This window comes from Semicossyphus pulcher, unplaced genomic scaffold (assembly GCF_022749685.1).
Source record: "Semicossyphus pulcher isolate SPU_LCO1_2020_fin unplaced genomic scaffold, fSemPul1.0.p SCAF_1, whole genome shotgun sequence".
Taxonomy (NCBI): Eukaryota; Metazoa; Chordata; class Actinopteri; order Labriformes; family Labridae; genus Semicossyphus; species Semicossyphus pulcher.
Genome location: NW_027211603.1, coordinates 2,517,242 through 2,543,977, shown reverse-complemented (window position 1 = coordinate 2,543,977; position 26,736 = coordinate 2,517,242). Strand labels below are relative to the sequence as shown.

General features: G+C 42.6%; 1 protein-coding gene across 1 annotated transcript; it reads left to right on the top strand.

Annotated features, from left to right (window-relative positions):
* Window positions 1-421: 421 nt before the first annotated feature.
* On the top strand, window positions 422-26,183 carry slc9a5 (solute carrier family 9 member A5). The gene is made up of 16 exons (XM_069671091.1): window positions 422-776; window positions 8,481-8,783; window positions 9,982-10,145; window positions 15,034-15,112; window positions 15,185-15,362; window positions 16,415-16,635; window positions 17,069-17,271; window positions 18,950-19,039; window positions 19,414-19,484; window positions 20,951-21,077; window positions 23,337-23,428; window positions 23,556-23,682; window positions 23,841-23,990; window positions 24,159-24,228; window positions 24,423-24,551; window positions 25,079-26,183. Exons 1-16 carry the CDS (start codon window positions 422-424, stop codon window positions 25,666-25,668), a joined length of 2,949 nt encoding a protein of 982 aa, XP_069527192.1. The 3' UTR covers window positions 25,669-26,183.
* The last annotated feature ends 553 nt before the right edge of the window (window positions 26,184-26,736 follow it).

Sequence of the window (26,736 nt, the reverse complement as noted above, 5' to 3'; positions counted from 1 at the left end):
CCTTAACAGACTCAATTTAAAGTATTTATGTAGTTTCACTGAGGTATTCCTACCGTAAGAGCCGTCAGAAACACACCAGATGTGGCTCATTTAGAAGTTTAATTGTAGTATTACAGTAATATTGATGTCGTGTCGGTCAGTGGCAGAAGTGGGCTCCTGTTGAAGTTCGTACCTGCAGTGTTTCCGTCTCTTTAAAGGTTTGCCGGCGGGTCACATGTCCAGCTCCGGTGTCCCCTCCTCCTTGTCTTGCAGGAGCCTGCGTGTGTGTGAGAGTGTATGTGTGTGGGAGTGTGTGTGTGAGACTGTGTTGATGTTGTAAACCGGCTGCTGGCCCTCCTCCGAGGCTCCGTGTCCTCTCCGTGTCTCGGTATAAAAGGACCATGGGGGCGGGGATGTCAGCCCGCTGAGCTCCCGGGGAAAGATGCTGCCGCTCGGTGTGATGCTGCTGCTGACGGCCGCTGCCGCCGCTGACCTGTCCGGGACCGGCGCTCCGCCGCTCCTGGGGCCGGGGCACGGCTTCTCTCCGCCGGTCCCCGCCTCTCCCTCCGCCCCGCCGCTGCTCCTCCTCCCGCAGCGGCGAGCGGAGTACGGGGCGCCCGGTGTAGCCTTGGCCCGGTCCGTGGCGGAGGAACCGCCCGGCCCCGGAGAGGAGGAAGAGGAGGGGGAGCATCATCATCACGGCGGCGGGTACCGGATCGTGCAGTGGGAGTGGAGCTACGTCCAGACCCCGTACATCATCGCCATCTGGCTACTGCTGGCCAGCGTGGCCAAGATCTGTAAGTCCTGCTTGTCTGTCAAACTGGACCTTTACTGGTCCAACTGGGACTTTAACCAGAGTTAATGTTTGATTCACCAATGAAGCCTTAAAACAGGCAGACTGAAGACATGTGCTGGGTTTACTGGTTTCTGAGCAGAACTTTAACTCAGCCTAACAAAATAACTAAAATACGAGAAACTTTCCGTCAGTGATTGTTCATTATTAGTATCAATCCAAAGTCCAGAACACAACAAAAGTTTTCTTAGGTTAAAAATCAAACCATCAGAGCAGAGAGACCGGATGCTTTTACTTTGAAAAGCATCAATCAATCAGCATCATGTTCATCAATTGATTTTCTGTCTGATCAATAAACTCTGTTGCCAAGAGACTGCAAAAGAAAATTGGCTATAAGTAGGCAATTATATATCAAATGGTAATCTATCAAGAGCCAGAGTCAGACAGGAAGAGGTTCACACTGAACCTTCTGTAACTATTGCAGCTCACTGGTCCTGGAGAGGATGAAGGTTTTCTAACACAGACAGAGATATTGATTAAAACATCTATAATCATTCTTCCATTTCAACTCCAAGAATCTGTGTAGGGTTAAGTGTCGAGATCAGTAATGACACATGACAACACATTTATCTTGTTTCTACTTTAACAGAATTAGACTGAAAAAGGAAATTGCTTGTTTTTCACCTTCAAACCGTTTAGTGAGCTGAAAGTCGACACAGAGACACTCTGATAATCCCAGCAGCTCGTTCCACTGATTGTCAGCTGGTTTTCAGTCAGTAGTTTGTTGATACTGAAAAATAATCTCCAAAAAGTCAGCATGTTCACCTCTGTACACAGTATGTTGTTACACTTCCCCACCATCATTTCCTGTTGTATAAGACGGGGGGTGAAGGATTTAATAAATGACCAGGAGAAATGTAGCTAAATAGAAAATATGATTAAATCAAAGAGACTAAGACCTATAAAGGAAACAGCAGTGCGTGTGTGTGTGTGTGTGTGTGTGTGTGTGTGTGTGTGTGTTTAAAGATTTTTAGAGCAGAAACAGACCAGCAGGATTCAGACTCTCTGGCTCTCTCTCTCTGGCTCTCTCTCTCTCTCTCTCAGTCTCTCACTCTCTCTCTCACTCTCTCTCTCTGTGTCTCTGGTTAAACATTTTGTACCACCGTCATCACACACGTGCACACACACACACACATATATACACAGACTGTCATGTTTCTTGAGCTGCTGGTGACTCACTATTCTGCAGAACAATACCATGCTATACATCCAGCTAATTACTGTGGTCATGTTACCCAGATACACACACACATACACACACACACACACACACACACACACACACACACACACACACACACACACATACACACACACACACACACACACACACACACACACACACACACACACTGAGGCTCTGTCCATTCATCTGAATCTGAGTCCAGTCCTCTCTCATCCTGTCTTAAACCACCAAGGCACAACCTAACTGCTTCTTAGATACTGACATTTAAGAATCAAGATTTTGTGCAAAAATACACATATAACAGTGTATATGTAGTTAATATTAAATAGATCAAATAAGAGTAAACATAATATTTGTCCAGTATAATGATGCATATTACTGTTAAAGGTACAGCGCATTAATTACAATACAGGGTACTGGTTTCTATAAACAAATGACCAACAATGAAAACATATTCAAACATAGATGGACTTCTTTATACATGACTTTGTTTAGTATTAAAGACTGATCAACAAGTATTGTAGCTACATCTCATTGCACTGTAACTATATCATTCTGCACTGTAGCTTCATCAAACTGCACTGTTATTTCATAAATGCACTGTAAGTACATTATATGCACTGTGGCTACATTAAATTGCCCTGACTACATCACAGCACACTGTAACTACATCACGCTGAACTACAACTATATCACACTACACTGTGACTATGCCATACTGTGTAACTACATTACACTGCACTACAACTACATCACAGCACACTGTAACTACATCACACTGCATGGTAACTATAATACTTTACAGTACCTAAATAAACTACGCTGTAACTACACCACATTGCACTGCAGCTAGATCAAACTGCACTTTAACTACATCAGAGTACATTGCAACTACATTACAATGTATGGTAGCTACATCACACTGTACTGCAACAACAACACACTGCTCTGTAACTACATCACATTGCCTGGTAACTACGTCACACTGTACTGTAACAACACTCACTGCACTATTGTTACATCACACTGCACTGTGACTAGATAAACAGTAAGTACAATATTGTGGCTACATAACTGCATCATAACTGCAACTACATCACGTTGCTCTGTGAGTACATCACTGTGCACTGTAACTACATCACACTGCTCTGTAACTACGTCATACTGCACTGTAACTTCATTACACTGCACTACAACTACATTACACTGCACTGTAACTACATCATGCTGCTCTGTAACTACGTCATACTGCACTGTAACTACATTACACTGCACTACAACTATATCACACTGCACTGTAACTACATCACACTGCTCTGTAACTACGTCATACTGCACTGTAACTACATTACACTGCACTACAACTATATTACACTGCACTGTAACTACATCATGCTGAACTGTAAGTACATAACTGCACAGCAACTACATCGCACTGCACTACTATTAGATCACACTGCACTGTAAGTTAATAAATGCACTCTAAGTAAAATATCTTGACTACAACACTCTGTACTTGAATTATATTGCAGTGCATTTAAGCTACATCACATTGCAGTTTAACCACATTACTCTACACTGTAACTTTATCACATTGCACTATATCACACTCCACTCTATCTCTCTTCACTGTCACTACATTGCCCTACATATAATACTAAATAATTAAATAGTTAAAGAATACATTTACTACAGTGACTGAATATAAAGAGAAGAAACACAGAATATCAGCAGCCTCATTCTGAACACGGTGACTCTCTCTGGTCTAGATGTTAATATTAGAGCCTCATGTAGAGCAGCTGAATGTTCTCAGCATTTCTGTCCTCGTCGTCCGTCTGGTGTGTGGGAGGTTCAGCTGTGTGCGGGTGTGTGTGTTTATATTTACTCCAACCTGTGTGTGTGTGTGTGTGTTCAATGTTTGTCTGCAGAAAGTTTCTTTGGAAAAGGCCTGACAAAGTTTCATCACCAGATTCCAGGTCTTTTTTTTTAATCTAACGATTTGTCGAACAAATTTTCATCCTACCCTTTGTTGTAATGTTCCCAGTCCCCATCTTCATCATTCAGGAGGAGTAGAGTTGCCCATGCAGAAAACCATCAACACACAGGGTCAGACAGGCCTTGTTATTCTGTGCTTGAGTCTGAGTAAGAATACAGGAATTTGAAGATTGTCATAATGAAAAGAGTCAGACAGTTAACAAAGAAAGTGGAGCTGGTCACATTTCCGGCTCAGCTGCTGAAAGGTTCAGTGTTAAAGAGAGAATCATCTTCATGCAGAAGCTTCACATTTTCATCCAGATGTTTGTTTAACACAAAGACGGTGGAATTAATTTCAGATTTAATATCTGCTGTCATCTGTGGCTGAAGGCTGTTTACTGCTGTCCGAGTACACAGTCTGAATCAGTAGTGAAGGAAGACGAATGTAGTGAAGGACAGGAGGAAGTTGAGAAGGATGTGAGGAAGGAGTGAAGGACAGGAGGAGATGGTGAGGATTGGAGAAGGTATTGGATTTACTGAAGGTCAGGAGGATTTGAAAGAAGAAAGGAACAAGAGAGAAGGAAAGGAGGACAAAGTGAAGGACAGGTCAAGGCAGGATGTAGTTAAGGACAGTAGGCGGTATCAAAGGACAGGAGTAGTGAGGGAAAGGAGGAGGTAGTAAAAAAACACAAGGATGTAGTAAAGGACAGGAGGAATTAGTAAAGGACAATAAGAGATGGTGAAGGAAAAGAAGAGGTATAGTGAAGGACTTTATAAATGTAGTGAAGGAAAGGAGGATGTAGTAAAGGACAAGAGAATGTAGTGAAGGAAAGGAGGTGGTAGATAAGATAAGAAGAAACAGATCAAAGAAAAGAAGGGTGTAGAAAAGTACAAGAGGACATGGTGAAGGACACGAGGAGATAGTAAATACAGGAGGACATAGGGCAGAGGTCGAGTGAGGGACAGGAAGAGGTAGGTAAGAGAGGAGGATGGAAAGGAGAAGGTAGAGAAGGAGATGAATGGAAAGGAGGAAAGGAGGACATGAGTTGGTATAAGAAAGGAGGATGAAGTCAAGATAAGTAGGATGCAATGGATCAGAGGTAGTTAAGAAAAGGAAAACCATTTGAAGGATGAGGGAAGGTAGTGAAGGAAAGGAGGATGTAGTAAGGGACAGGAGGAGGTAATGAAGGAAAGGAGGATGTAGTAAAGGACAGGAGGAGGTAGTGAAGGAAAGGAGGATGTAGTAAAGGACAGGAGGAGGTAGTGAAGGAAAGAAGGATGTAGTAATGGACAAGAGGAGGTAGTGAATGAAAGGAGGATGTAGTAAAGGACAGGAGGAGGTAGTGAATGAAAGGAGGATGTAGTAAAGGACAGGAGGAGGTAGTGAAGGAAAGGAGGATGTAGTAAAGGACAGGAGGAGGTAGTGAAGGAAAGGAGGATGTAGTAAAGGACAGGAGGAGGTAGTGAATGAAAGGAGGATGTAGTAAAGGACAGGAGGAGGAAGTGAAGGAAAGAAGGGTGTAGAAAAGGATAAGAGGACATAGTGAAGAACTGGAGGAGATCGTAGGACATAGGGAAGATCAGGGCAGGAGGATGTAGTGAAGATTGGATGAGATCGGCAGTCGACAGAAACAGTTGATGAAGTTTACGTCACGTAAAAAAACAAAAAACATCAGTGAGATGTAGGAAACAGAGACGGAGCTCTGTGCAGGTCAGACAGACTGTGATCGCTTCAGTCTTTGATGTTTCTGTGTCCTTGACGGTGATTTATGAGGGCTGTCGCTAATGTCTGTCCCTGTGTGTGTGTGTGTGTGTGTGTGTGTGATCACTTGTCTTGTCATGACTCACAGCTGACCTTAAATGATGAATGTCTAAATATGTGTCCAAGGCCATGTTCCGCATCATGTTGTCTATGTCAAACGCCTCGACCAATCAGAGAAGAGACATTATGACTCATCTGCCTTTAAAACACGTTTTTTAACTCAGGTGTATCAAGTGTAAAAAGAGTGATGACTCAGCAGCTGCAGCTGTGTTTCTCTGCTCACATTCATTCAGCAGACTCAGAGTTTAGCGCTGCATCAGTCACTTGTTTAACTGAATAGTCCGTGACAAATATTTAGATTTTCTAGTCAAAATTTTCAACATTTGCTGGTTTCAGATTCTTAAACATGGCCAGTTCAGGTCAATGATTCACAACGAGACTCAAAGCAACTGCCAAAAGAATCCCCGACATCTGATCGTAAACGTTCTAAAACTGGGCCGTTCACATCAAAGCAACGCAACGCACACAGACACAGCTGACCGTCTCCATAGCAACGACGCACTGACATACCCCACTACTTCTGCGTTAATACTATAACGTTAGCATTAGGTCCAGGTTACATGAATTATCTAGCTGGATTTCTTTTAGCGTTATAAAAGAAGTGGATGACAGTGACATGCTCACAGTGTTAGCTGTAACAATGATTAATAAACGGTGAAGACAGAGAGTTTGGAAAGAGAGGATCTGGAGCCGTCTGTGGCTACTGCAGCGCCAGAGACAGGGCGCCTACGCCAATTTATGCTGTTTCCTGATTGGCCGAAGTGAAATAGTGACATCATTCAGTTCTAAAACTGCATTTGGAGATTAGAAGTCAAATCTTTTGCAACTCCACGCAACGGCTTCAGACGCTCTGCAACTAACCAGCTCACACCGCTGCAATTTTCTCTGCAACATTCTGAAACCTTTTTTCGCGCTGTGCATTGTTGATCTGAACTGGACTTTAGATACAAGGATTGTTTTGGTTTTGAAGATGTCTCTTTGAGCATTAGGAAATTTGTGATGAGAATTCTTTAACATTTTATAACATTTTATAAACCAAATGATTAATTGTAAAATGATCAGCTGAACCAGCAGGCGCCATGTTTTTTTCAAGAAACCAATCAGAACCCTCTGTTTGGTTCGTTCATCCAATCAAGAGTGGGATGGGTTCATGCTGGTTGGGAAAACAATAACTTATCTTTGTGTAGAAATAAAAGACACTCTAAATTCTGAGCTATCATTTAACCTCCGACGAAACCACGTGCAGAACTTGAATCTGGTCCTGAATTGCGCAAAGACAAAATGGATGTTGTTTTCAAAAGCAAGGCATGTTGACTGTGACAGTGTTAAGATTGAATCTGCACCATTATAGAGAGAGAGTGCAATAAACACCTTGGAATTTGCATTGATGAAAAACTTACTTTAAAACACACATCGACAGACTTTAATATAAACTGGGCTTTGTGTTTAGAAATCAATCTTGCTTTCCTTTTATTTACGAGTAAAATAACTATTGAAGCAGTCTTCCTCTCTGTGTTGGATTATGAGGATGTTATCTACGGTACGGTGGCCAGAACAACTCCCACATCTCCTGATGCAGTGTATCACTCAGCACTAAGGTTCATTTCTGGAGATCGTTATGGGACACATCATTGTCTTCTCTAACAGAAAACTGGCCTGCCTGCTCTCACAATAAGGAGAGATCAGCACTTATATTTATTTATTTATAAAGCAATTTAAAAAAAAAACCTCCCCCCTTGTCTCTCAACTCTGCTTTCTTTTAACGTGGGTACTCACCGCACACGCTCCCAGTCATGGCTCACCCTGCAGATTCCCAAATTACACACAGAGCGGGAAGATCTGCTTTCTGTTTCTGTTTCCACTGAGACAATTCCAAGTTTTAATTTCAGATCTTCTTCACTTTAATTGTTCTCACTATTTTTTATTGTTCTATTGATTTAATACGTTTATTTCTCTTGCCCTTTTATCTCTTATCATTACGAATTTTCCTGTTTTATCCATGTTTTCTCTCTTTTCTACCACTGAGCCGTCTCTGATGATTTTATTTGTGTCTGCTCTCTTGTTGTCTTCACCTCGGCACCATTTTAAACAAGGGTTCACCCTAGGGATGCACCATACCACTTTTTTTCAGACCAAGTACAAGTACTTACATTTTGGTACTTGCCGATACCGAGTGCTGATATGAGTACGTCATAATATCTTTACAGTTCTCCTAATGACTTTAAAAACATGTTTCATTTTCATCAGACGTTCCTCATTTTCTTTTTAAGACTCAACTTTGTTGTACTTAACAAACAAACATGACACTGCCACACATTTTACTTTTGTGTAAGGCTAACATCGAGCCATAAAGTGGTATTCGGGTGCCGATACCACCCGATACCGACACCGGTGTTCTTAAAGGAACATCAAATCTCAGAAAGACGAAGTAAAAGGCAGAAATACATTAAAATTGAAACAGTGATTATAGATGCAAAGCACATCTTTATTCAATATGTTGAAGCAATAATAGTTTTGGGTTGTTATTGTTGGTTTGTGATCTTACCTCTGTTTACAAAATTTGCTCCATATTTTGCCTCCAGTTGGACAAAAAACTATTAAAACAACTTTGAATACAGAAAGCTTTGTCCTGTGAAACGTCTTTACATCTGTCTCTCCTCCTGCAGTGTTCCACTTCTCCCAGCGCTTCACCACTGTGGTCCCAGAGAGCTGCATGCTGATCCTGCTGGGTCTGGTCCTAGGCGGAGTCGTCCTCATAGCCAATAAGAAGCAGCTCTACCAGCTTGAGCCCGCCCTCTTCTTCCTCTTCCTGCTGCCGACCATCGTGGGCGATGCCGGGTACTTCATGCCCGCCCGCCTTTTCTTTGACAACCTGGGAGCCATCCTGACGTACGCCGTGGTGGGAACGCTGTGGAACGCTTTCTGCACCGGCTTCTGTCTGTACGCCGCCAAACTGCTGGGGGTCATAGGTCAGTCTGAGCACACACTGAGCTGACACGTGAGAATAAAGGATGCTGATGAACAGAGAGAAACAGAAAAAGTCGGTACAATAATGCCTGATTCTTCCTTAAACTGGCTTCCATCAGTATACGTTTATTAACAATTGATGGGTTCGTACAGAAGATCTTAAAGTGCATGACTTTCTCCCGGGAGACCAATGTTCGTGTCCCATGTAAATCAAAAACTAACTTATTATTAATGTAACAGTTAAGTTAGTTATGTAGGACTATGTAACTTGCTATATCACGTATGTAAAATAACATACGTACGCTACTTAAGGTGAAACTTTAAATTTAAAGTGTATTCCTCGGCCGTTTAAGAGTCCGCCATCTCGTTTGAATTGGTGTGCAATGAATATCAGGATACGTTGGGCCACAAAGGATGCACCCCAAGAATCCTTCTTGGCCCGGGAAAAGGAGGACGCATTTGTCGGCCGCATCTGAAGGAGCCTTTGACATGGGACAGCCTTTGACGCCCTGCTGTGCAGCAATGGGCCTTCAAATACGGCCTTCAAATGATGCAGCCCCTGAATTGGGACACAGCTATTGTGTAACCTACGCCATGAACCAACATAACATACATGAATTTAGTTATTACGTAATCAAAAATACAAATTTAACACACAAGACTTTCACTCAGAAACGTGTGCAGAAATGTCCTGAAGTTGGGTAAATAAAATACTGGTTTTACCCTGCAAGACTTCACCCAGGTGGTTGTGTGACACGTGAAAACCACAAGTCAAGGCAGAGTTATTTACATAGTGTTGTCAAGCTAGTCACAAAAGTAATGGTTACTTACTTCATGTGCTTAAGTGACGCAGCTAACACACTCATTTTAACCCAACCAAAGTCACCAAACTGCGACCTTTTCACAATTAGTTTTGGGAGTCATTGCGATCGACCTTTTCATTCATTTTGGTAAGAGGACTTGTTGCACCAAAGTAGGGGGAGAAAGAGAAAGGAACTAAAAGCACTGAAACCAGCAAAAAGTGCACATTGGTGGCCCCATTGACAGATTGATCGGGAACTCTCTGCACCGTCTGTGTACGTTTGTTTGAATGAATGTTCCTCTCAAGGTCTCTTTTATGTTTGACTTTTGATTGTACCCATCAGGAAACAAGAGGAATTCTGCTTTTCCAACTAAACCTCAAACTGTGTGTGTTTGCAGACCAGCGCGTGCAGGCTGACTTGATGGACTTCCTGTTATTTGGATCGCTGATCTCTGCCGTCGACCCGGTGGCGGTGTTGGCCGTGTTTGAGGAGGTTCACGTCAACGACACGCTCTTCATCATCGTGTTCGGAGAGTCGCTGGTGAACGACGCCGTCACTGTGGTGAGACAAATACACACACACATACGCACAGCAGAAATATATAGCACACAAACACTCCCACGCCTCATCATGTGAGGTGAGTTGTTGGATTTCTATGGCAACAGAGAGGCTTACAAGGTCAAATCATGAGCACACCACACACTGTTGACTGTGTGAGTGTTTACTGAGCTTTATTCCTCATATTTCCCTTCTGTCCTCAGAGGTATTTACTCCACCGCCATGTGCAGCGTGGTATTTGTAGTATTACGCAACAGCTGGACCTGTTGGAGCCGTAATAAGAATCAGAATCAGGTTATTTTATTGCCAAGTAGGTTTTCAATACAAGGAATTTGCCTTGGTATTTTAGTGCGTAACAATAAACACAGCATGAGGATTGTACAGTAAGAAAACTGTACCTCAAATTAAGAAGACAAATATATAAAACACTGCTATACTGTGTCAAAAATAGAGAATGAAATGGCCAAACATTCAAAGTAAAATATGAGGGAGCGGCACAATCTTTGCCGCTCATTAAAGGATCCTCAAAAATCATATTATCTGTGGTAGTATTTACAGTACCGCACAGATATTGTACCTCAAACTTTCTCTGATCTAAATTTTATTTAAAGGCAGAGTAAGACTGCTGTCAGTCAACACAGATGTTTATTTATGAAATTCACACAGCGGCCATTTTCCTCAGCTCAGGGTGGGAAACTCAAATGCTCAAAATGTCATACGGCTGTGTTACAGGTTGTAAGTCTTAAGTCTTAAGTCTTATGTAAATGTTGGAAATCTAGCAAATTGTTATAATTTAATCTCTTACAGATTTATCTGTAATTAAAAAGACAACAAAGAGGGAAAATCCAGAAGGAAAATGGGCCATTTTTCAAGTCGAAACAACACATTTGATAACCCATTAGCTAACGTCAGAACTTCCTAGCTAACACTATTGTTAGCTAGGATGGCTAAAGCTAACATTAGAGTTTGATATACGATGAGATAGAAACGGTATAAATTCATTCCTGAGGTAATTGAATGCTTAAATGACAGACTGAAGGTGTTGTACCACACAATAGAAAGCTAAAATAACCGTTAGCAAGAAAGTGGCTACTTGCTAACATTCTCTGTTGTTTATGTTGGCTACTTGCTTCAGATTCAGATTCAGATATATCCAAATATGGCCTGAAATCCCTCCAGAATTGTACTAAACATTGTCTTTTCAGTTCAAATGTGTAAAAACGAAAATTACTGTATGACATTATAACAGCATTTGAGCTTCCTAACCTGAACCTGACATCAGAGGAAAATGGCCACCATGTGAATATGGTAAGAGTGGTTTATATCCTGAATATTCTGTCCAATTAAAGATGTTTTACTTTTACATTTGCTTAAAATACTTTTTTCTAAACTCTTAACTAGGAATGCAGATACTGAGCTTAAATACTTGTAATCATAGTCATAAAACTATGCCTTACCTGCTCACAGCGTGACGTTAGCCTCTCGTTGGTTGAGCACGTCGGCTGAGGAGGAGCAATGGCGGCAGTTTGGAGATATTTCAAGATAAACAATGATGATAAAAGAAGGGCAGACAGCAAACTATGCACTGCTGACGTGTGAAGAGGAGGGGTAGAAAACATCAAACCAACAGAATTCAAGGAGTAAGCTAGCAGCTAGCAGCTAGCAGCGGTTTGCAGTTTGATGGATTTAACTTCTTTACAGTAAGAAAGTGAGGAACACCTGATGAAAATAAAACATGCTATCAAAGGCATTGTATTTTAAGTCATTGTATTGTAATGTTATTAATAAGTACTCATATAGGTACTCGGTATCGGCAATGTCCAAGTCCAAAAGGAGCATAAAGTCGATCATAGCACAACAGTTTGTCATTAAAAAACAGCATTACTTAGACTAATTAAAACATCGTTATTTTTTATAATTCATTGCCTTTTACTGTTGACCACTCTCTGTGCGTTGAATGTGTACACTTTGGGAAATATAATCATACCACCTGCAGTAGGAAAAAATTGTAAGATGTTACTATTTTCTTTCTCTGCTCCTCTGTTTTGCTCTTTATCTCGATTGACCAGAATGAGTCCAAAAAGTCGCCTTTTTATTGTAAATATATACGTATTAAATAAATACCAGGCGATGTCTCTGACTGAGAATTGATCAGCTGTGTTTGGTCTATTTTACACAACTTATAACAGCTATGTCTCAATGTTTCAATGACCTGTTCACTCAAACATGCTTATCAGCTGTTTCAACAAAGCTTTTGAGCTGTTGCAGAAGTAGAGGCTTTATGCTATTTTTAAGGTTTTGAACATGAGGTTTTTATTTCTGGCATGCTGTGTGCCACTGTTTGTTGAAATAGATCCATGATTGGTATAAAGAAAGCTACAAAGATTATTTAAGTGTTTTATAAATGTTTTAAATGGCTGCATATTTCTGAATGAAGTCTACACCAGGCCGATGATTTTAAAAATGTTACTGCAAATAGGACAAAAGCAAGTGAAAAACTGATTCCCTAAATGCGTCAAGTTTTTGCCACAGTAACGACAGACGCTTGATGAAAACACCGACAGAAGCAAGAAGAGCTAAAAAACTTCACATTTACTCTGTAGCATTTCGAGAAAGCAGAGATTAAACAGTTCTGAGCAGATTAACTCTGCACTTTTCTAATCCCCAGCAGCACTCAGAATATGAACTAATCCCACCAACAAGTGGGAAATCCAAAGTGTGGGAAACCGGCAGCTGTGACCTGCAATCCCATAAAGAAAGACAGACGAAGAGAGACGGAGGGTCGGCTTGTTTTCCCAGGCTCAGTGGTGCACGCGCTGAAGTTTCTCTGTCATTTCATCATCCGTGTTTTAGAGTTGATGACGTCACCGTGGCTCAGCAAAAGTTCCCAAAATCCACTTTCTGTTGCTACAAAGAAAAAAAGTCTCAATCTGTGCCACACAGTCTGTTAAACTTTGGGGATGAACTAAATTAGTGCACAAGAAGTTTCTGCTTTGAATTCATTATTTCAGTGCAGACAAAGTTTTCACGTTTCTCAGATTTACCCAAGACAGTCCCATAATTCTCCGAGGCATTAAACAACACGTCAAAAGCTGTTTCAAGACTTGTTGCTGCACCAAAACCCCTAAAATATTGCATTACCTGACTTTTATTAAGGTTCATGCTTATAAATAATTCTTCAAACTAATGTATGTCACTCTATGTAAACACCAACTAACCGTTACAACCCTTACACCTTATTACAATTTACATGTGAGCAAGCAACACATGAAATAAAACATATCTTATCTTACCATCAACCCAACGTTAACTTTCGTACGCCGAGTTTTGTTCCATACACCAAGTTTTGTACGGCAAGTTTCTTACTGTGACGTCAAATTGGCAATCTGGAAATTTGGTAATCCTATGAATGCAGGATGATGATTTACACATCAGAATAACTTGATTAAGGGCGGCTGTGGCTCAGTGGTAGAGTCGGTCGTCTTTCCACAGTAACGACATGTTACATGTCAAAGTGTCCTTGGGCAAGACACTGAACCCCAAATTGCTCCCAATGGCATAGCCAATAGTGCTGTCAAAATGACATTCGATTATTCCTTCAAAAAAACCACAAATGTTCGAACTATTCGAATATCTATTTTTGCACAATATGTCCACAAGAGGACATACCAACACAACGAGAGACAAACTTACTTGCAAAGATATATTGATTTAAACAGAAACGTAACTTTTATAAGATCCTACACCTTGCAAAATAAACAAATTAAGTAATAAGGTTACGGTGAAAGGGACATTCAGCGTTCCAAGCGAGCTGTGTCTGTGAAGGTATATTTATTCAAACATAGCCTTTAAAAAAAAAATCAACATACTTACACCTGTCTGTTCTGCTGGGGGTGAGAATCTCTCTGTCTGGCCGGGCCGGGATTTAAATTCTCCGACATCATTACCGCTCGCCACACGGTTGTTGTTTTAGCTCTTTTCAGCGAGACTAAAGTTAATAATTATTAATGTATTATTGTGACGTTGTGATGCTTTCAAGGATGCTCCGTAACCAAGAGTGCGCGTGAGGACAAACAGCCGCGTTAGTGCAGATTTTTTTGTCACAACGAATATTAATTTTAATATCCGAATATCCGTTTTTTATTACAATTCGGTTATATATTCGAATTTAGAATATTCGTTGACAGCCCTAATAGCCAATGGTGTGTGAATGTGATAACTGATTGACACTTGACCTTTTGTAGCAGCCTCTGCCATCAGTGTGTGAATGTGTGTGTGAATGGGTGAATGTGACATGTAGTGTAAAAGCAGCTTTGAGTGGTCGCAAAGACTAGCGCTATTTAAGTACAGCCCATTTACTTGTGAATATATTTATAATGATAGTTTTCTGTTAGCGTGTAATGTGGATGATGTAGCACTATGAATATTATTCAGTAGGTCACGAAAAAAAGCCACTAAAGCCAGTGAAAATATAAAGAACTCTGGTTTATTGTCTCGCTTATATACTCATTGTATTTCTCACTGATGCACCGAGCAACTACAGCTGATCATTTCCAGAGGAAGGTGTGCGTTAGATCCAGCTGTCACGACTAAAGAGACTGAGCTCAGTGCAGGTATTTTTATTGACTGTCTTCATGTTGTTGTTGCTGTATCCAGCACCTCTTTGTTTTCACTGGTTTGACTTCGGTTATCTTTTTCCTTATTCTGAAAGTGGCTTGAAACACAAAAGACACAAAATCCTTGACTGAATTCAAAAAGGGAAAGAAGGTGAAGTGTGTCCTCGGAAAAACAACCTTGAGAAAACACACTGAATAGAGCACCATCCCTTTAGAACCCAGCTGTGCCTCTACTTATGGATACCTGTAATCTGATGACTGTCCCTGTTCCTTAGGTTCTCTATAAAGTCTACATTTCCTTCGTGGAGGTGGGAGCAGAGAACGTTCAGACTGCAGATTACTTCAAAGGAGTCGGTGAGTCCACTGAAAGGAACAAATTCATTATAAGACTCTTCTGTCACTCACCTCCCTCCTCTTCCTCTGCAGCCTCCTTCCTCATCGTCAGCATCGGGGGCACCATGGTGGGCCTGGTGTTCGCCGTCATCCTGGGCTTCATCACTCGTTTCACCAAGAAGGTCCGCATCATCGAGCCGCTCTTCGTCTTCCTGCTCGTCTACCTGGCCTACCTGACCGCAGAGCTCTTCTCCCTGTCTGCCATTCTGTCGTGAGTCCCTAACTGTAAATAAAAAGAGAAACATTCAGCCTACAGAACATTAAAAATCTGATCCTTTTTATATGCAGTAAACGTGAAATGAACTTCTGGATCTCCAAAAGGTCAAATGTAGATGTGATGTGAGGCCCAGAGCTGCATGCTAACGTGTTTATCAGCTGTGGTGGAAAGGCTGTGACCTTTGCAGTGATGAATTGTTTTCTGTGTGAGATGCACAGTTGAGGTTGAGCGCTGGTTTGAGGGGTTTGTCATTTTTATGCCTCCACACCGCGACAGCCGTGACCGGAGGCATCGTGTTGGGGATGTCCGTCCCATCCTTGTGAACACGATACCTCAGAAACGCCTGGAGGGACTTTCTTTGAATTTTTGCTCAATTGTCCTCTTGGACCTAAAGATGAGATGATTGGATTTTGGAGGTCAAAGGTCAAGGTCACTGTGACCTCACAAAACACGTTTGTGGTTATAACTCCAGAATTCCAACGCTAATTATGATGAAAGTTGGCACAAACGTCCTCTTGGATTTAAGAATGATAGATTTTGGTGGTCAAATGTCAAAAGTCAAGGTCACTGTGATTGATTTAGACCCCAAGGTACTTGTATGAATCCACCCTGTTCACTTCCTCTCACCGGATGACACCAGGACAGGGGGCGTCCTGCTCCTCTGGTCATCAAACGAGCTCTTGATCTGCTAATATTAAACTTAAAGTGATGATGATTGCATCATGTGTCAAAGCTCTCTCTCCTCCTCTGGAAACGTAGTCTCTAAGTAAGGGCAGCATATTTCTCACTGGAATCAAACATGTCGTTATTGTATTAACATCCATTTCACCAAAACAACACTTAAAACCTTTTGTTTAATAACTCCGACATCCAGAGTCTACACAGACGGAAATGTCACTTCAGCTTGACGAGTTGGTGGAGGCGTACAACCGCAGGGCGGTAATTCGACTGTTATGTGGGTTCGTTATATCTGTAGGTAGTTCACAGCACAGCCAATGAAGAAAAGGCTCATTATTCCTCGCTCTACCTCTTCTCTCTCTCCTCAGTATGACTTTCTGTGGTATCGGTGCCAATAAGTACGTGGAGGCCAACATTTCCCAGAAGTCTCGGACGACGGTGAAGTACACGATGAAGACTCTGGCCAGCATCGCTGAGACCATCATCTTCATCTTCCTGGGGATCTCAGCGGTGGACAAGTCCAAGTGGGCCTGGGACACCGGCCTGGTGTCCTGTACGCTCATCTTCATCTTCATCTTCAGAGCGATGGGTCAGTCACTCCCTCCGTCACTAAGATACAAGATAGTGCTAACCCTTTTACAGAGGAGAAAGAAAACAATATCTGAACTCTCTTTGAGCTGGGCGAGCTTCAGCTTCTATTTCAGCCTCCGATTGTGACATTTCAGCTCCACAGCTAAAAGAGGTTGTGATGCTGATCACTGCTCCCTCCTGTGCAGGTTAAAATGTCACACTGATCCCAGACTCCCTTTCAACCTTTAAGCCTCTCCTCTCCTTCAAATCTCCCTGCTGACGGTTGAGTTTAAATGTGGAGCTGCAGATATTTACATAAAGCTTTAAGATGTTACAGTACTTCTCTTAAAAACCTCCTCACGCATCCTGCAGCTTCATCCTTTAGGTGCGGTTTGGGGCTCTAATTGATGAAATGGTGGCTGTCCTGACCTCAGGTAACCTCTGTTCTCCAGGTGTGATCGGTCAGACCTGGGTCCTGAACCGCTTCCGCCTCGTCCCATTGGACAAGATCGACCAGGTGGTGATGTCGTACGGCGGCCTGCGAGGCGCGGTGGCGTTCGCTCTGGTGGTGCTGCTGGACGGCGAGCAGGTCAAAGCCAAGGATTACTTTGTCGCGACGACGATCGTGGTCGTCTTCTTCACCGTCATGTTCCAGGTAGGAACGACATCGACTCCTGTGATCGTATAAAGCTTCTGGTTTGATTATTTTTAAATCTAATTAATTAAGAATCTTTTGGAGCTGCACTGAGTGATTGAAAAGTGCTTTACAAAACATGAAATCCCAACAATAGAATACACAACAATGTAGGAATAAAACAGGAAAACATACAGAATAAAAGGGGAACAAGTTTAAACAATGGATGACCAAAACAGACATGGATAAAACATTCAGTTCCAGCTTCTTAAATGTGAGGATTTGCTGCTTTTCTTTGCATTTTATGACAGTAGAATCATAGAAGAGTTTTGGATTTGTGGGACAAATGAAGGAAAGTGTGATTCATTGTATTTAATGTCTATTTGTATGAGGGCAAATGTGAAGCAAGTAAACCGATGCCACCCACAAAAGCAGTTATATCCTGAGCTAATTTGCAAGGCTCGTCCCTAGATTGGCCTTTTAATGCATAAAAAACAACAACTAATATACAATGGACAGTAAAGAACAAACAACACAAAACACAATCTGTCACACTATAAAACACCGTAAATCAGGACGCACAAGATCAAACACGACCCGATGACTGAGCCCTCTTCAGAAGCTGTTTGTGTGGGTTTAAAAGGATCCCAGTTTGAGCCCTGCAGGTAAAGTGTTCCACATGTTGATCCCCCGTTAGATGCTCCACGTGTTACAGATCTTAAAGCTTTTAGTGGAACCACAAGGTCACTAAGAGTTTCAGATTATCAAATCAATTAAATGATCAAAACTTAACATGTTTGTTTTTTCGGAAACAAGATCAGCGCTGTAACGATTGAAATGAAGTAAAAATGTACCGTAGCTTAGCAGCAGCAGTCCGGTTCATCTGGTCTTTAGACGCAGCAATGGGACGAGTTCAGGTCTAAGATTAGAGATTTATCCTGTTTGTCCATCAGAGTCCTCGTTACCATCAGGTTCGTTTGGATAAAATAATAATACATGTTTATTTTCATGTATGTTTGAGTCGCCCTGAATCACCGTCATGTGGGAACTAAAGTCAGAGGCAGGAGCAGCTCCTTGACTTAGTGTGTATTTACATCTAACTGTGTAAATAGACACTAAATCTGAAGTGTTTAAATACATGAGTTCAGACTTCCTTCGAGTGTTTCTACTTTCCCATCATGAATCACAGAGACTGAAACACACGCTTCTCTCTCTTGATTATTCTCTGTATCGTTTTAATAACGGTGTGATGTTTTCCTGCAACAGAAGCTGATTTCATTAAACCATGACGGATGTTTCTTTCTCTTAATCATGACTCTTCACATGTAAATACTTTATATATTATAATAAAGTAAGTGGGTTTAATCACCCTGCAGCTCCGTATCTGTGCGTGATTGTTTCTATGAGCTGCTCAGGTTAATGAGCTCTGTTTGCTTGTGTTGATGAGACTCACTCAGTTCATTATCGTCAGTGGAGAGAGGCTGAGCTGTTCTCTCTCACTTTGTTCACCTTTTCTGCACCTGCACTGAGTCACTCTTTTGATACAGTTGCTTTGCTGCAGTTTGATTTAAAAAAGGACCTGAACCGTAGATTATTATATCATACAGAAAGGTGTGAACTTGGGAACACTTGGGAGCTTTTCAACGCTGTCGAAGGAGGTTGCAAAAATAATTGAATACTGTGTGCGTTTCTCTTACAGGGTCTGACCATCAAACCGCTCGTCAACTGGCTCAAAGTTCCTCGATCCACCAGCAGGAAGCCGACCATCAACGAGGAGATCCACGAGAGGGTCAGTTCACTTCTTCTTCTTCATCTTAAACGTCACGTTCATCGTCAAACCGCTCTAACATCCAAGTGTAAAGACCTGACCACACAAAAGGCACCTAAAGGAATAAAGATGCACTTTATCCAGCTGCAGGGATTCAAACCAGCAACGTATCCCTCTGAAAGAAAGTACCAACTGACCTTCAATAAATGTGGAAACTCTTTATATCCTCAAAACGCTGAGAAGTTTTTAATTCACACTTTCATCTAAAAGCAATTTAAAAGGAGAACTCATCCACCTTTTCCCCTCTGGTGCTCAATATCCTCTTACTAGCTTTCTGCAAAGGTTCACCCTCTCTTTAAAGTCTTCCTCTGCTGATTTTTCTTTCATATTTTCAGGCGTTCGACCACATCCTGACCGCTGTGGAGGACATCGCAGGACTGCAGGGATATCATCACTGGAGAGACAAGTGAGTCCATTGAACTACAGTTAAACTGGGGTCACAGTGATTCAGTGTTTCAGCATTATAATACACTTTAGTCACGGTAACGTGTGTACTCTGAGTCAGTGTTTCTCAAAGCAGTGCGAATGTTCCTCTTGAACTGAAGAAATATAATAGAGGGAGTACAACAGAGAACATGTCAGGCATCCCAGTTTAGCCAGTGTTTAACCATGGACGACTTCCAGCCAAGACTTCCTTCTCCGTGCGCTGCATTGTTTACAGTCCAGTCAGCAGCTCGAGAAGCGACCGTGTGTTCAGATCAAAGTGAAGTGAAATTCTCCCTCCAGTTGTGTCTGCTAAATAAACGCTTCATCTCTCGGTTCGTTCCATCCCCCGGAGGAGCGCCCGTTCATCTGTCTGTGCTGAGTCTCAGTCTCACTGTAAACAGTAAGTTACACAGAGGCTGCACTCTGGCTTACTGCAGCGGGATGAAGCACAAACAGAAACAGATTTTCTTGTGATCGACTTTAATTAACGGCTCTTCAGTTTGCTGAAATAACAACATCATGATGCAGATTAGGAACAAGTCAACATGAAGCATTGCCAGGTCTGTCCTCAAGAGGAGAAGAAAACTACTTTAAAATGACAAGTTTGTTGAACGGAGGGCGGAGCCATCATTTATGATGCGTTCGAGGAAGTCTGGAAATCTAAACACTTATCCGCTCTTCATGACACAGCATCAAGTTGAATTTTTTAAGTAGAACAGATTGTTAGCTGAACTTGCTGCAGATGTCTGTTAACAGAGATTAATAAGAAGCTAAATCGTTGTCAGATGACGCTGATGGGAGCCGGGATGTCATTACATCTCTCCACACGGACTGTTTATCCTGCATACGCTGAAGCCTGCTGATACGTGATTGGTCAATATTACTCAGACAGAAACCAGAACACTTCCTTACTGATTCCCAGTGTTCTTCTTTATTTATTGCTTTTTGTCATCCTTTTTGTCATAGAGCAATTCTTATGTTTGTTCCTTTGTAAAATATGATTATAATTAGGATTAAAGTACACATTTGGCGTCTTTAATTCTTCTTTGTGTCTGTTTCAGTCTTTGTTCTGTTTTTCGTATGAAATGTTTGAAACTTTTATGTTTGTTCTGTTCTTATATAACTTAAATTATGTAGTAAAAGGGTTGCCAATGCATATATTTGTGTAAATAGCCTCCATATTTACCGTTTTTTCCCCCCCTCATTGTATTTGATCCGAAATTTATATTTAACTTCTACGTGTTTTTTGGTGGGGAATAATACTATACTCCAATACTACAATGTGTGCCCTCTATGTCTGTTTCATTGTAATGAATGAGACTGAACACTAGGGGGAGCCCCTCGTTCACAGCTGAGTGAGCATGAGACGCTCACACACTTGTGACGTATGTTTGTGCCTGAGCAGAGACAATAACTATACTAACAATAACTCTGTCTGTCTCTCAGATGGGAGCAGTTTGATAAGAACTACCTGAGTAAGCTGCTGCTGAGGAAGTCTGTCTACAGGAAGAGTGAGCTATGGGAGGCTTATCAGAAGATCAACATCAGGGACGCCATCAGTGTTATCGACCAGGTACGGGGGAGGAAGGGCGAGGAAGGAGGAGGGGGAGAAACTCTCAAGGTGGAGAGCCCTGTTATTTTTCCACTGGCAACATTACAGTAGTGACCCCTGCAAAGATAGACCTGTATGTTAAAGGCTAAAATGCTATTATTTAAACCAGAATCAGCCGCTACAGCGCTCTCTTCAAACCCACCAGACTCCATTGAAAAAACAGTTATTTAACCTCTTATAATTTCTGGTTTGTCGTTACTTGAATTTCTTAGTTTACTTGTTTTATTGTGTAACTTTGGTGTTATAAATGGTTATTTTAGATTTAGATAGATTTAGAACGCAATATTTATGTAACACACAATGACACAAAATCCAGCCAATCGAGGCCGCAACGTCTGCGTCCTGTGAGGTCAAATTACTGTTTTATTCTATGGAGTCTGGTGGCTTTGAAGAACGCGCTATAACGGCTGTTTCTGGTCTAAAAAAACGATTTAACCTTTTAACAAGAAGACAAAAAAAAACAGTTTAGTTTTATTTCACAGTTTTAGTCAGAAATAAGCCTTTAAGCACTGAAACTAAGTAGCAGCTCTTGGCTCAGTTGACCCTCTCTGGTTTTAATGTTATAAGTTATAAAACACAGTCAGGCTACAAACAAGAATCGACCAGTCTCTCTGTTGAAGTTAGTGTCCAGCTGGGAGCTGAGTTTTATGTATCAGCCCACCAACTCAGTGCAGACTAAAACAACATGAAACAGATTTACTGAGGCAAGAAAATGTTTGCAGGAAGGTTCCATAAAACTTTAATGTCAACACAGCAAATCTAAGTGAAACCCTTCGTGTGTGGCCGTAATGATTCACTGATCTGAGGCTTGGTTCAGCTGCAAACATCCAACAAAACCTTAAACGACTCCAGAATTAAAAAATTTTTTATAGCAACCATTCAGAAGACAAGATAAATACACAAGTTGGGCATAAATAAGAAAACAAGTCAGCAAAAACAGTTCAAAATCCTGGAAAAGACTTGAACTATTGCAGAAGTCCTTGAGCAAGTTGTCCTTGCAGGTATTCTGGGAAATGTGGTTTCAAAGGGAGAAACTGTTAAAATACCACTGAACAGACAGAGAAAAAGGAAGAGGAGATGCTTTTAACTTTCAACCATTTTCACACGGCGGCCACTTTTCCTCTGATGTCACATTGAGGGTGGAAAGGTCATACTTTAAGTCATGCGGCTGTGTTCCGGTGTGTATCTTACAATTGATATCATTTCACCACTTCCTGATCGATCACCAACTGAAAAGACAATGGCTAGTGGAAATCGGGCCTTGTTTTGATTTAAACAACATATTTGATTACTCATTAGCTCATTAGCTACCATCAGACAACAGCTAACATTAGTGTGTAACCACTTCTTGGCTAATACAGTTAGACAGTGTTACAAGGTACAAGTGGAAAAGCCTAAATACCTTGCTAACTGTACTGTTTGCTTGGAATGTAAGCTTTTCCTTTATACTAGCTTTTTGCAAGCTACATAATTAGCATAGCCTACCTAGGTAGTAAGCTAACATACTATCACTGCAGTTGCAGGAATGGTAATGTGAGCAACAAATGTATGCCGTTTATATTGTATTGTGCAATACTATTAAACAGTAATGTGTTAGCTTGGAAGTGTTTGATGGTAACGTTAGCTGATTGCTAACTGTAGCTAATTATCAAATAACTTAGAATATGGCCTTCGAAGGACGAGGTCTACGGAGGATGAGACAGCTCCGTAGACGCTAAAGCCGAACTGAAATGAGACGGTCTGGTCTATGGAGGATTTCCTGTTTCCTCTTTCCTGTTCCCGCCCTTATCTTGCATCACAAAGCATTGCTTCTGTAGCCTAGCAACAGGTAGCTAGCAGGCTAATTAGCTAGCATATCTAACGTCACGTAACTTAACCTCTTATTTTAAAGATAATTTGTTTCAAGGGCCTTTTCATTTTCTTAAACATGTGTAACGCTAGCTGTTTGATTGAGTCGAAACCGAAACATTTAAAGTGTATTCCTCTGCCGTTTAAGAGTCCGCCATCTTGTTTAATTGTGGCGCAATGAAACTCGGGATACGTTGGGCAGCGAAGGATGCACCCGATGGATCCTTCATGGCCGGGCAAAAGGAAGGGAAAATCTGAAGGAGCCTTGAAATGCGGCCTCCGAAGGATGAAGCCCCGTGATTGAGACACAGCTATTGTCTTTATATGTTGAATCATTGGTGAATGGTTGACCTTTGACCTATGTGTGTGTAGGGTGGGAACGTCCTGACCTCAGCCAGACTGTCTCTTCCCTCCATGGCCAGCAGAGCCTCTTTCCCCGAAGTCACCAACGTCACCAACTACCTGTGAGTCACCTGATGATCGACGTGGTGAAGTCCTTTACAGACATCATATTTGTTATACGCAGGCCTGAGCTATTCTAGCCTCGTGTTATTAGCATCATGCTAATCGTGTGTTGTGTTTGTGTTCCAGGCGTGAGAACGGCAGCGGTGTTTGTCTGGACCTGCAGGTGATCGATAACGTCCCCGGAGCCAAAGTGGAGGAGGACAGCGAGTCACACCACGTCCTCGCAGAGAACCTGTACAAGCCAAGGAGACGGGTAACACACACACACACACAGGACTGACCCGGAGTCAGATCAGACGATTACTAAGAATACTTCCTTATAAATCGACAGAAAACGAATCAATGTTTACTGTGTACATGTGTGTGTGTGTGTGTGTGTGTGTGTGTGTGTGTGTGTGTGTGTGTGTGCAGTACCAGTCCCACTACAGCCGTCACTTCATGCCTCTCGGGGAGAAGGAGCGTCAGGACCGGGAGGTGTTTCAGAGGAACATGAAGAGCCGCATGGAGACGTTCAAATCCAGCCGACACAAACGACACAAGAAGGAGCGAAGCCTGAAGAAGGTCAGAAACACTCAGAGCATCATGTTCTTTACCGCCACATTTGTCAGGTGGTCCTTTAATCACAGCGGCTTTGATCTTGATGTTATGTAAGACAAGGCCGGCTGCTTCCTGTTTTGGCTGCAGGTTAACTGATTGACGTGTTGTTGTTTTTTTATCTGCTTCTTACAGCGCCGAGGATCCGACGCCAAAGAGGACGGCGGCGACAAACCCAGACGCAACGTCAGCTGGCAGGACAAAAGTAAGCAGAGAGACACTGAGGGGAGGGAGGGAGGACAAGAGGGAGGGATCACACCCACATCACTGCATCATTACTGGAAGAGCAAAGTTGATGCTGTCACCACACAGCCTCATTAAAAGTGAAACATGTGTATGTAGATATAAATACATATAAAAAACCTGTGTGTGTGTGTGTGTGTGTGTGTGTGTGTTCAGATCCAGTGGTTGTTCCTGTGGAGTCAGAGGAGGAGAAAGGAGAACATTCAGACCCTGAGAAGGAGGAAGACGTCGGGATCACCTTCGTTGCTCGCAAGCCGGAGACACCAAAACAACGACCACAATCCGGTAAGAACACACTTATACACACACACACACACACACACACACACACACACACACACAAACAAACACACACACATAGATTGTTTTGGGCCTTTTAGGAAGCATCTTGTCCATGTTTTGAAAAGGTGTCATATATTATTATACTCTTGGATTTCCAACGACAGAATCGAAGAGTTCATGACAACAGATGGACTCTATAAAGGCCTGACGCAATCACAGAGGTCTGGTGTTTGTCAGTGCTGCTGTGTGGAGGTACACAGCTGTTCACATGCACACTGTAATTAGAGGTCGGCTCCTTCAGTGAAAAATACCAGCATGAACCATGTCTCTATCTGTCTATCATGTCTTTATCAGAGGATGCAGTTTGCTACTGTGTACAGTGAAATTCTGTCATGTGATAACAGGTCGTCCTGGAGTGCGTTACGAGCGTTATTGATGTAGTTCTTCTGCCCCCTGGTGGCCACAAACATAAAAAAAGAGGTGTTTTCAGATGTGTTACTGAGGTGTAATTGCTGTGTCTCCTCCTTCAGTCCCTGCAGCTCTGGACGGGCCTCAGAGTCCAGGAGCAACCCCCGCCTCACCCCCCAGTGGAGACAGTCATCTGCCGTGGAAGGGCAGTGTTGGCTCTCCTCCCCCCTGTGTGTCTGTGGAGGCCACAAAGATCATCCCTGTAGACCTCCAGCAGGCCTGGAACCAGAGCATCTCCTCCCTGGAGAGCATCTCCTCCCCGCCCGCCCCCGCCGAGCCTGTCCACCCCCGTGTGAGCGCCCTCTCCAGACTGGGAGGACCGCGACCAGCCTCCTACACCCCGCCAGGCAGCGCTTTGGGAAGCACCACCTCCATCGCAGCTCAGTTGTCGCAGGGCTCCTTCCGCTTCCCAGAGAAGAAGAAGAAGGAGGACGAGGAGGAGGAGGAGGAAGAGGGAGGAGCAGCGCCTGAGATGCAGCCACTCATGTCGTCTCTAAGGCCCCCTGGCTCCCTGCCGCCGCCCCCTCCACCTCCAGGCTCCACCCCTGGCTCAGGGCGGAAAAGGAACCCCTGTGTGTACCTGAGGAGCCTGGTGACAGCGCCCCCTCCCGGCAGTGGGGAGCCGCACAGCCGAGGCCCCACCCAGCTGTAACAGAAGATCCCAGATCAGTAAAACATCCGTCCCCTGCAGAGCGGAGCAGAAACTGAGCTCCACCAATCAGCAGCTGCACCTTTAATACAAAAACACACACATATACACACATGTACACACATACACGCTCACATACACACGTATACACATGCCATCCAATAGGAAACCATCCTGACCGCAGGGGTCAGAGGTCACACTATAGTCAGATCACTGCTCTTCTCTGCACATCACCAGCCCTCACATATCACCAGCTCCTGTGACAAGTTTTAAATGTACAAACAGCTGATGGGTCAGGTGATGTCTTTTAAATGCTATTTTATACATTTTAGGACTTTTCTGTCTGTCTTTGTCAGTCAGTCCTGGACCTATTTTTACACATTTAGGGTCTAAAAAAGTTTTGGGATAGTTCTACTAGATTGTTTTAGTCGGCAGCATTGACAGGCTATAATGGCTGCAAAGTAACCCTGAATGTGCCTGATCAGCGTGCTTGTTTTTGTCACTGAAAAACTGATCAAAGGTCTCGTGTTCTGCTAGACAAGATTACTCTGCTTTTCAGTGGAGTCTGGAAGTTTTGAGGAGTGATGTAGCAGCTGTTTCTGGTTTTTAAAAAAGTTTCTTACTCTTAAAAAAAGGTTTATCTCTGTAGGGATCCTTTCTGTGATGTTGTAACAATCTGAGCCTGTCAGTGGGAAACATAAGCACTTTTGTGGATGTACTTTAATTGGGCGAATTGCCCTAAATCAGGGTCTCCAGCCCTGCTCCTGGAGAGCTACCTTCCTGCATGTTTTAGGTTTCTCCGTACTCTAACACAGCTGCTTCGAATGTCCCCTGAGTTCAGTTGGTTGATAACGAGCAGATCATTCAAATCAGGTGTGTTAGAGTCCGGGAAACCTAAAACATGCAGGAAGGTAGCTCTCCAGGAGCAGGGTTGGAGATCCCTGCCCTAACCGATCATGTTGCAGCCATTACAACTTGTTCTGCGGTTGTCAGCTGAAGAAATCTACTTGAGCTGTTAAAAAAAAAAAAAGTTGTACTCATTTGTCATTTAGACCCAAGAATATGTAAAAC